At 43.0% G+C, this 11,608-nt stretch overlaps 1 protein-coding gene across 2 annotated transcripts in view; it reads left to right on the forward strand.

Moving 5' to 3' along the window:
• zdhhc8b (zDHHC palmitoyltransferase 8b) overlaps positions 1–7,758 on the forward strand; it is a 51,220-nt gene extending 43,462 nt beyond the window's left edge. The window contains exons 4-11 of one of the 2 annotated variants that reach the window (XM_028995838.1): positions 400–572; positions 1,385–1,487; positions 1,739–1,830; positions 2,225–2,315; positions 2,451–2,562; positions 2,898–3,007; positions 3,605–4,671; positions 6,000–7,758. In XM_028995838.1, coding sequence (XP_028851671.1) covers positions 400–572; positions 1,385–1,487; positions 1,739–1,830; positions 2,225–2,315; positions 2,451–2,562; positions 2,898–3,007; positions 3,605–4,671; positions 6,000–6,153 — 1,902 coding nt within the window. In that variant the 3' untranslated portion in view covers positions 6,154–7,758. Of the gene's footprint in view, positions 1–399; positions 573–1,384; positions 1,488–1,738; positions 1,831–2,224; positions 2,358–2,450; positions 2,563–2,897; positions 3,008–3,604; positions 4,672–5,999 lie in introns of both variants that reach the window. The other variant, XM_028995837.1, reaches the window with a different exon arrangement.
• The last annotated feature ends 3,850 nt before the right edge of the window (positions 7,759–11,608 follow it).

Below are 11,608 nucleotides of genomic sequence, written 5' to 3' on the forward strand. Positions count from 1 at the left end.
CGAATCAGCCCTAAAACCCCCTCACTGTCCGTCTCCATCTTTATTCTGATTCTGCACTCGGTGTGTGAGCCCGGCCGGCCAAGGAGATTAATTTTAATAACACTCTCCAGTTGAGTATTTACCGAAGTAGGAGGTAATCCTTGTGGAATTTATTGCTGCTGTAATTCATAAATCTTTCAGGCATCTGCGTTGAGTCTGTGTGTGACACTGTACACCCTGGAAAAAAACGATTCATGCTAATGACAAAATTATAATAATGTTTTTATTTTGTTCCTCTCCGAAAAGTAAAAAGGGAAAATGTGAATATTTATTGTGCAATATTCAGATAAGCTTTAGCGTTCCCTCCCTATCCTGCCCTTTCTTATCATGCTTTACACCCCAAATTCCTTCCCCCTCCAGGACTTTGACCACCACTGCCCTTGGGTGAACAACTGCATCGGGCGTCGGAACTACCGCTACTTCTTCCTGTTCCTCCTATCGCTGAGCACACACATGGTGGGTGTCTTTTCCTTCGGCCTGCTGTTCGTGCTTCACCACCTGGAGAAGCTGAGCGCCCTGCACACAACTGTGACGTATCCTTATCAAAGCCCGACCTTTCCTAATTGATTCCTCAGGAACGTTATCGGGAGTGGAGCTGCCGTCTCCCCTGCTGCTCATGTGGGAGGTCATCCTGTCTGTAAGGGATATTTGTGTGCTTGAGTGTGTGACTGAGTGCCGTCACTGCGGTTGAATACATGCTTTGACTGCTATAAGAATGAGCTTGGCTTGCTGCACCAATGTTGAATTTTTGATACCATGGAGATGCAGATATCAGTGGGATGATATCAGCAATATACACACTCAGTATATAAATGTTTTTTAAAAAGCATCTGAATCATGAAGTAATAATGATTCTCACAATGAATCTCCAATGGCTAATATTTGTATGGTACACTGGCTGGCTAAGTGCTCAACCTGTAAAACAATGATAAATATTATGTTAGGGTTATGATTGAATAAATAAATGGCCTGTATGACTGATAGGGGTGTTGAAATTAATCTCATAATTGGTCGAGACCATAATTGATTATATCATAATGACGGTGCTTGGTGATTCTCTGGCAGTGGAGAGTGACTGTGGCTGCACAGGGAAGGAGTTCAGCCTCGTCCACACGGACATACGAAATGAACAGCACACATGTTTTCCCTGCATTTTGTAGCTGTATTTGATTGCTGTTTGCTTGACCGTGCTTAACACTCATCGTAATTTTGGCGAAAATTGATGGCAGGAAAAATGCTGCCAGATTATTTGACATCAATTCATTTGGCCTGAAGTGTAGGTAAGTAGATTGGAAGGTTGGTAGGTCTTCAGAAGGTCTGGTTAGCTCCTTGACTCCCTCTGTAGCCTGGTGGTGATGTGTGTAGCCGGACTATTCTTCATTCCAGTTGTGGGACTCACTGGCTTCCACATGGTCCTGGTGGCCAGAGGGCGCACTACCAATGAGCAGGTGAGTCGAAGCACTATCTGATCTCACAGACAGGGCAGTGGTGGCCCGAGTCCCAAACCACCAAGGTGCCACCGAGGTGCCACTGAGCAAAGCAACGTCCCCACACACTGCTCCCCGGGCGCCTTTCATGGCTGCTGACAATCACTTCACTTTCAGGAACATACCAGAACCAGTTATAAGCTGTCCTTAAAAAAACATTCTTTACAATGTTCTGTCATTGCCATCATTACTGTGAAGCTTTTCTTCTGCAGGTGACAGGGAAGTTCAGAGGAGGAGTGAATCCTTTCACACGCGGTTGCTGTGGCAACGTCAAGTATGTCTTGTGCAGTCCCCTGGCACCCAGGTAAGAATTTTATGAGCAGAGGAGAGAACAGGAGAGGTCATACTAGAAGGTTACCTCTCGATTTAGCCCTTTCTCTTTCCTCTATCCTCCCTACAGTCAGGGGACGAGAACCATTGTTGGTGTCCATATGCTCGCGTGCAGAGGCAGTTCGCTCTGTTATGCCTGGCTGCTGCCAGGGACCCACGAGGAGGCAGATGGCTGTTAGAATTTAGATTTAATCGCTGTGTAGAACAATGGATGCAGGGAAAGTGATCACTGCATAAACACCACTTTTGGGTATCTTTGGCCCTGGTTCAGCTCATTAAGACCCTATATGTTTTTTAAATTTGGGGTCAACGGTCTGTGGGAACGATTGTGCACCCCATTCATTTTTTGGTACTCTATTTCTGAACAGGTACATGGTCGATCCTAGGAAAAAGCCACTGGTTACCCTACAACCCCCCTTCCTGCGACCTGACCTCTCGGACCGACAGCTCACAATCAAGGTCAGCGACAACGGGTTCCATGGCAATGTGCTGCAAACAAAAGTGAGCGAACTGCTAATCCTCCCCCTTCATCGCCTTTGTTGCCCGCTCACAACTATAAATATTCCTCTCTTCTTTTCCCCCCAAACCCATCAGTCTAAAAGCAGCTTGGATGGCCTGGATGACAAAGGGCTGGAGGTCCAGCCACCTCTGCCACCCAAAGCAGAGCGCTACAACCAACTGAAGAGCCAGCTAACATCTAGTGAAGGCAAGCGTATCTGTAGCATACATAAACACTGATTCAGAAGATTTCACATTATGGGGATTTAACTGCTAAAACCTTGACATCTGGGACGCGTTCTACCATTTAACATGATATCTGGATGTTTATATATCCTTATATTCAATTTGTGGGGTTCTATTCTATACATATGTTGTGCGGTCACTGTCATATTCTGCAGTGAGTGTGTTTCTCCTTCTAAAACTGCAGCTATATCGCCATCAGCTGGTGATATTTGTCAGTGCACCTTTAAACCCCATTTTCTGTTGCTGCAGGGGCTGGTCTGAAAGTGTAATGGTTCTGTTTCTCTCTTTTTGATCCAGAGAGCTCCCTGTCCAGCAAACCGGTTCACCCTTCAACCCCTGCCATGTACAAATACCGGCCCACTTTCGGCACCATCCCTAAAGTGCACTACCACGCTGCAGGGGAGAAGGTCTGAGAAATGTGTCGTTTTACAAATGTGTCATTTCTATCAAGTGTACATTTTCAGGGTCATTTTATATTCTGGCCAATACGATACTTACATGGCTGGGTTTTTAGAATAAATGTATTGAATATGTTGGAAATATTTACAGTTTAGTTTGAAAGTAATTTTTTTTTCTTCCAAGTATAATTTTATTTACAATTGAATTATTTAGTTTTATTATGATCGTCTTTACCACGCTACCATGCTTCCATTCTTGACAAGAGCCTGTGGTGGCCACTGCATTGGGCAGTGTCGGCCTAGCTGGTATGGAAACAGATCAAAAGGTTGCGGCCTCAAATCCCGAATAGCCAAGGTCCTATTGAGGTGCCACTGAACAAAGCACCGTCCCCACACACTGCTCCCCGGGCGCCTGTCATGGCTGCCCACTGCTCACCAAGGGTGATGGTTAAAAGCAGAGGACATGTTTCACTGTGTGCACCGTGTGCTGTGCTGTGTCACGTGCAACTGTCACTTTCACAACTGGTAGACAGAGATTTCTGGATAAATTGGCACATGATGCTGGTTAGTTTGTTAGTTTTAATTTGTGTGTTCGCTGCTTTTCAGAGTTTAGCACCAGATGACTGTAAGACCTCGGCCATACTGGAAGAGGGGGGCAGAGGTCATGACTACCGGTCAGAGCCCAACCTGGACCTGCCAGACTACCGAAATGCCCCCCTCCACCGGACCTTCCAGTCCTCTCCACTGCAGCTGGACTCTTTCGCCACCAACACCCGCTCGCTGAGCCTGAAGCAGGGCCACCGGCAGCTGGCGGAGAGGCCCCGGCTGGGGGGCATGAATACGGAGACGGTGACGTCAACACCGTACAAGAGTGTCTTCTCCCCCGGAACTCTGTCCAATCGAAATGGCAGCCTCTCCTACGACAGCCTGCTCAACCCCAGCGTCTCGCCCACGGTGGGGGAGTGTGCCGTCCACCCAGGGGTGCCTTCCATGGGCTTCCATTCGCCCTACCTGCCAACTAAAATGTGCCACATGCGGGGCGCCGAACTGCATCGCCAGCCGCCCCCGTCCTACAGCCCCGTGCGGGTTGGCGGGGGACTCGGCAGGCACTCGCCACACCCTCGCGACCCATCCCCTGTACGCTACGACAACCTTTCCAAAACCATCATGGCTTCCATCCAGGAGCGGAAGGAGCTGGAAGAGAAGGAGAAGCTGATGCACATGCACAGCCACCCGCAGGCCCAGATGGCGTATGCCGCAGACTCGGGGGTGTTTGACGCTTGCGGGGGCTACGAACTGCCGCCAGGAGCCTGCTACACCGACGGGCCCAGATGCCCCGGTTCCCGCGGGCCCACTCCCCCCGTGGGCTACGGCTCACGAGACAGCCTCGCGACCAGCGGGGTGATCGGGTACGGAGTTCGCACCCCTATCCTGCGCTCCTCCGCCTCCTCGCTGGCCCGCGCCCCGAGGACTTCCTCCAGCTCGCTGCACAGCGACGTGACCGGCGGCGGCAGTGTGCAGGGCCGGGCGGCGGATCCCCCCTACCGTTCCCCGGCCCATCAGGCGCACCACTCTCCTGCCACCACCCCCCGATCCCCCTCATACTCCCACCACAAGGTCTCCTTCATCAGCGCCCTGGAGAGGAGCGACTCTCCGCGTATGGGCAGCCTGAGGTATGAATCTTAAAGAAGAAGAGCATAAAAACCTCAGATCCTCCTGCCTTTAATGTGACCCATAACTTCTTCAAATGACCTATAACCTGTATGTGGAGATGGGGGTTGCATTTTTTCAATTAATTACAGGGTTTAATCTTCTTGGGTTCACACCTACCATCTAATTTACCCCAAATAAAGTTCATCACATTTACTTGCCTGCTACAGCAAATGCTGTACACACTTCACAGAGAACTTACGAAGCATCAGAGGGATCTCAATGTTGAAAGGGATCAGTCAGGAGAAGGTTATCAAAAATGTCCACAGTACTGGAACAGTGTTTTGTTTGTTTTCATTTGAATTATACAGGTTATAGGTCACATTAATGGTGGGAAGATTTGAAATGATTTTTTGGTTTATTTTACATGACAAAAAAAAGCACACTTTTTACCTCCATGGTAAGTGCAGTGAACTAGGACTGAATGAGCATATCCACCAACACAACACACATTCTTAGGTGAAAAGAAGTGATCAGCTGGAAATAGTGGCATGGTCAGGACCTATATATAGAAGTATTGACTGGTACTAGGTGCGATTTTAATTACTACACGTGGCTCCTCAGTGTAGACACAGAGCCACATTAAAGAGCAGTGAAAGCTGCTGTGATTCTGTCCAGGCTTTTATAAAATACAAAACTAAAGATTATTCAGTCTCCAGGGCTTTCCTTTAGTTGTGAAGTAAAATGGCAAAATTACGTGGCAACTTTTACAAAAAATAAAATGCAAGACATGTTTTTATTTTTTTTGTGTAATTAATAATGATGGTAAAACAGTTCTGTCCTTAACAGTTTGTGAGACATTTGTGTCGCTTGCTTCTGGTCTGTGTGCATGCACGCACAGGTCTAGTAGAGGTGACATTTGTGCCATAATAGTCAAAGTGACCTGCTAGGAGTGGTGAAACCTACGAGAGACCATTACTTACATTTTGCACAAAGGTTGTGGTGATTGGACAAAGCTGCAAGGTTACATTGAGAATTAATTGGGGTTGGTTGAATTAGTGTTAATTGTTGTGATCACAACATTGCAAAATCCTGTAGGTACTGGTAATTTGCCCATACGTGCTTGTTTCTATTACTATTGACTTTTCTAAAATTACATGTTTACAATTCTAAGTGGCATTAACTAATGTACAGTATAATATTTAATGCTTGTTTGATGGAGAAACACACCCATCTGCATTTCCTTTTGAACTCCGCTGGTTAACATCGTGTCCCCTATATAGTACATGCATCTGGAAGTGCTGGATGTTTTTCTGTCTTTGGAACAACTTTCTTTTTTCGTTTAATCCAGAGAGGACGTGGCTCATGGAAAATTTAACGGACAGCCTAAAGGCCACCTTGGGACATCCTCCAGCTCCCCGGGCACGCCCCTCAGCCCCAACCGCAGCACCAGTGTCAAAAAGGTGTCGGGGGTGGGTGGCACCACCTACGAGATTTCTGTATGAGAGCGCCTCCACCTGGTGTTCATGCTGGAGGAAGCACTGCCATGGCAACCATCACCACTCGTGCTAAAGAGAAAGGGTTGTGTTGAATGACTATTGTGTCGACCAATCAGGGGGATGCAGCCTTTGTGACCTTATAGGCAGAAGACCGCCGTTCTACCTGAACGCCCTAACCCCCGTTCATTTTCAGCATGAGAGTAATGCAAAATGATAAGTGGGCTGACCTAGAGCGTTTGAGTACGTGTGCTATTGTTGATGTGTGTATGCGAGCGTGTGGTTTTCATAATTGTGTACTAGATGTCTGTTTGCTCTTTGTATTTTTTTTTTCTTTTAATGCCCTGAGCAAAAAAGAAAAAGTCCATAACTTGCTAAAGATGACAAATGGACGAAAACAACACATGCTAATTTTGAAATCTCTTGTGTGTACTAACGTTCACTGGCCATTCCCAAGTAATGGATCTAATCACTCAGACAGGAGGAATACGGTGCTTGTCCTGCTGACCTCAATTTCTTCCCACAGTCCCATTCATTTATGTACTGAAGTACAAATTTTATTTAATTTTTTTTCTATTGTGATTGTATTTCACAGTTCTAGTCTGGTCCCCGAGTCTAAGTTAACAGGACTTCATCATATGCTGTTGCAGTCACGTTTATGTGCAGGTTACAAAACACATTATATATTCCATTTATGTTTCTGAAGCATATTCTATCAACATTTGCACTGATGTAGAAACAATATCAACACAAATGAAGCCGAAAGGATTGTGGGCTTCATCTCCATCTGTATCTGCTGACTGTACCTGGCTCTGGATTGTAAGCTCAGCCATAGTTTAGCCAACTACAATGACAGGCCACTGGGTCCTTGTCATTGTCAACACTGGGTTCATTTTGATATTCAGAGCTGTGCCTAGTGACCTGGTACGTGGTAATGCACAGTCAACAAGCTCATTGATTTCCGTCTTACAGTATTATTGTATTTTTATGACTTTAATGTTCTGTAGCCATGGATTACATTTCTGAATTATTTTTTTTTTACTAAATAAATACTAAAGGAAATTATCTTCAATATTTACGTGTAATCCATGGCAACATTGCAAAATGAAGCATATAGTTTAACTTTTTTTATATATATATATATACACATATAAAAATAATTGATACGTCTTGTGTTTTATTCAGGCATTCAGTTCATGATTGAATGTTTGAGTGGATGCCATGTGCATAATTTATAATTTGAAATGAATGATGAATGCAATTTTCTGGGGGGTGGAACGTAAATATTTTCTGATTTTTTTTTTTTTTTTAACAGAGCATTGTAATGTTAATATATGCCATCTTAATGATTGCAACATGCCTCCACCCCCACCCAAACTCCCCCATATTGTCAAATAGCCCCAGACAAAAACAATGAATCACTTTTGATGGCTGTCTGGTACAGCGAGCATACTGTATTCGTGTGCTGTGAAAAGTTCTACTTAAAAAAAGGACTTTTTGTTCAAAGGAAAACTTTCATTCTAAGAAGAAAGAAAGATATAGTTTGATATCGAGGTACTTCTATTATTTTTGTTCATCAAAAAAAAAATACTGATTAAATATTGCTTGAAAATATATGCTGTATGTTCTTTTTTTTATTGTTAGAGACAGTAAAAGTGACCATGCATCATGAGCAGTGTGCAGCCATGAACTGCACCCAGGGAGCAGTAGGCTGCAAAGTTACAAGACCACTTCCTTTACCACCTGCGGCAAATAAATGAAAATGAAAAAACTCCAGACCATTACCAAGGTTCCGCTGTGCCCCACATTAGAACTCTCCAAAAGTTCTGACTTGAGAATGGGTTCACGAAACACATATGCAGATATGCTATATATTTTCACCATCGCTATTATATTCAGTGGTTAGGCAGTTGTTGGCCTAGCAGGTAAGGAAAGAGACCTGTAATTGGAAGATTGCTGGTTCAAATCCTGACCCGCCAAGGCACTGCACCCCAGCCACCTTTTATGGCTAACTTCCACTTTCATTATATGAGCCCTGTCCTGTGCAGCTAAAGCAACCCCACATCATAACTATGCATGATTGGTGTATCACTTCATGCACTTCTCCTCTTACCCTCATCGCTCTGGAAATATGGTGTAGGTCATAGACATGGATAAAATAACATAACTCAGCATGGAACTTGTTATTAAAGCTACATCTCAACACTTGCATGGTTGCACCTATAGGCAGGTTGAACTTCCCTTCCTACACATCCACATCCTATCCTGGGACCTTTGTTCCTAGATATGCACGACTTGTCTTCTGTGAATGTTTTATTGACTATAGCCTTTGGAATGCTAAGGTCGTGGTGCTCCATGACCCGACTTAAGATTCCTAAGCTTATTATGTTGGTATAGAACTGCAGTATTATGAGATCAGTGACTTTCTTTATGTGATTCAAGTTTCAGTTTTGACACTTTCTGGCGGTTGGGACAGTAGGCTGGACTTGTGGACTGTGTCTGGGCTTCAGCTATAAAGCCCCCTATATAGCAAATGTTGATGCACATCACCATTAAAATGATCTGTTACATGTGCCAGATTCGTTCCAGATGGGATGTCACCGCCTGCCTGTCATACAACGTGACCATGAGCACCCATTTCTCAAAAGCGCACAGATTTCAGAATGTCATACAAAACCAGAAATCCAGTCATCGGTCCAGAAGGGATGCAGAGCGTGGGATCCCACAGGGTAAAAAAGCAGAACGTTGTGTAATTGAATGTGTTCCCTTGCCTTGATATAGTCTTACAAGGCTGCAGATTATTATTGATTTCTGAATGATGTGAGAAGCTCCAAGCACCTCCAAGACATAAGAGATATACAGTACAGGCCAAAAATTTGGACACACCTTCTCATGCAATGTGTTTTCTTTATTTTTAGGACCATTTACATGGTAGATTCTCACTGAAGGCATCAAAACTATGAATGAACACATGTGGAGTTATGTACTTAACAAAAAAAGGTGAAATAACTGAATACATGTTTTATATTGTAGTTTCTTCAAAATAGCCGCCATTTGCTCTGATTACTGCTTTGCACTCTTGGCATTCTCTCGATGAGCTTCAAGAGGTCGTCATCTGAAATGCTTTTCCAACAGTCTTGATGGAGTTCCCAGAGGTGTTTAACACTTGTTGATCCAGCTCACCCCAAACCATCTTGATTGGGTTCAGGTCCGGTGACTGTGGTGGCCAGGTAACTCCACATGTGTTTATTCATAGTTTTGATGCCTTCAATGAGAATCTACCAATGTAAATGGTCATGAAAATAAAGAAAACACATTGAATGAGAAGGTGTGTCCAAACTTTTGACCTGTACTGTATGCAGATAATCAACAAAACTGATTACCATACAAAATTATGATTTAAATAACCTGTCTCTTGACATGCACCCTATTTCCTTTTTCTCTGTCCCATTTTACCCTTAATTCAAAAAGCTGTCCAGATGGAAACTTTCTTGTGGTTGTTGTTTATAGATATTTTTCACACTTATTTGTGTGTGAATACACCATGAATCCTTTTGTAAGTAAAGTGCTTCACCGAAAGATAAACACAATATCTCTTTGTTTATATATTATTTGCCTTGGACATAAACCTTTCCAGGAAAACGGAACATAATAAAAGACCTGCCAAATTCTCGCTAAAGCACTGGCAAACAAGACCTCGACGTTGATTGGAATGTGAATCACAGACATCCATTAGCTGAGAAGAGGATCACGGATGACTCCGCCGGAGTAACCCTTTCTCACGGCTCACCAGGCCACTGCCTTTGTTCTCTCAGCCAATTTTCTCACAGACCTGCTCTTTGTGTAACAAAAGGTTTTATGAATTATATACCGTGGCTGTTTTAATCATATAATCACATATTTATGCCAATAGTAGCCTGTAATTTAACATTTTCGGAATCAAGCACAATACATGCAGACTAGAGCTAGAATGCTAAGCCAGAACATTAGACCTAGTGTGTGTGTGTGTGTATATATATATATATAAAAAACCTTTGTGCAATTTGCATTTGCAATTTAATAGTTTAGTACATTTACATTTATGCCATTTATCCTTATCCAGAGTGACTTACAAGTCCCTTTGGAGACACATGAGGGTTAAGTGTCTTGTTTAGGTTACTCATACATCTTCATTTTTTCTTTATTTTTGTCTTTCAACCTTTAAACACCTAAAGTATGAGTATTCTAGAAAAATAAAAATACATGACATGGAAATGACTACGCCATCCTTCTCTGGTGAACCTCTCAAGCTTTTGGGGTCTCAGAAGACGAGTATTACTGTACCATCTTGTTGTCCCTCACTACATGTGCTCATTTGGCCTCATAGCTGGGGCACTGAAGAAGTGTCCTTTTCAGAAAGTGAAGCTCTGGCCAATTCTGACATCCACAGCAACGTTAGGCGGCGGTTCGTAAGAATTGTTAATCTTCCGCTGTTAATCTTCTGTTCAGTTCTGAAGACCATCTGAATGATGCAGCCTCTAACAGTGTCTGGTTTCCTTCAGATATTACTTTTATCATTCAGCAATGTTGATTTCAAAAGACCACAGAATGTTTTTTGGGGATTTACTCTCTGTAAAAAGTGCCAGAACCGGAGCTGCACTTCTACCCATTGCATATTTGTCTGGAATGTGAAATTAAATTATATAAAAGGGGTGGGTCAATAAAAAAGATGATGGATGTAAACTTTGATAAGCATTTATTCTTCAACAGCACAGACTTGAAGCTTTTTTAACATAGGTTTATGTCATGAAACTGTATAATTTCTTAAAACTGCATAATCCCAAATGTTACTTGATAGTTTTGATGCGCTCACTAATGAACTAAAACATGAAGTAAAAAAAAGATGTGATGTGCTTTACAATTTATGTCGTACCAGGAAACACACCCAAAACTATTCAAATTTTTGGAATATTATGGTTTGGCATTATAGTTTCTCTGCAGCACTATCTCAAATGTCCTTACCAAATTAGTAACATTCTTCTTGTTCCTCGTCCCTCCCCCTTTTGGTCTCTGAAAGCCAGAATGTCTTCCTAATTTGATGTAACACTTCAAATCCTTTTCTTTTTTATACATTATGTTGTCAAATAAAGCCAAATAGTAGGTGTGACATATATGACCGGAACACTGTCTGGTGATATTATTTTATTCAATTCTATTGCACGGTTTTTAGAATCACAGAGAAGTAGTGAAATTGTTTATGTGCTACAAAATTCCAATCTAATAAAAGTAACAAAAAATAAACTCATAACTGCATCTTCTGTGCTTTAACAACATTGAAGTAATTAAAATGCATTTTTGTGTCATTGGTTGCATCCCTCAGCTTGAACTCCCATTTGTTGACCCAACATTAAGCATATTTAATACATAATTAATACACTGTATTGTACTGTGCTGACTAATAAAGAAACGAGCACACTGCATGCTG

The sequence above is a fragment of the Denticeps clupeoides genome, chromosome 11, assembly GCF_900700375.1.
Source record: "Denticeps clupeoides chromosome 11, fDenClu1.1, whole genome shotgun sequence".
NCBI lineage: Eukaryota > Metazoa > Chordata > Actinopteri > Clupeiformes > Denticipitidae > Denticeps > Denticeps clupeoides.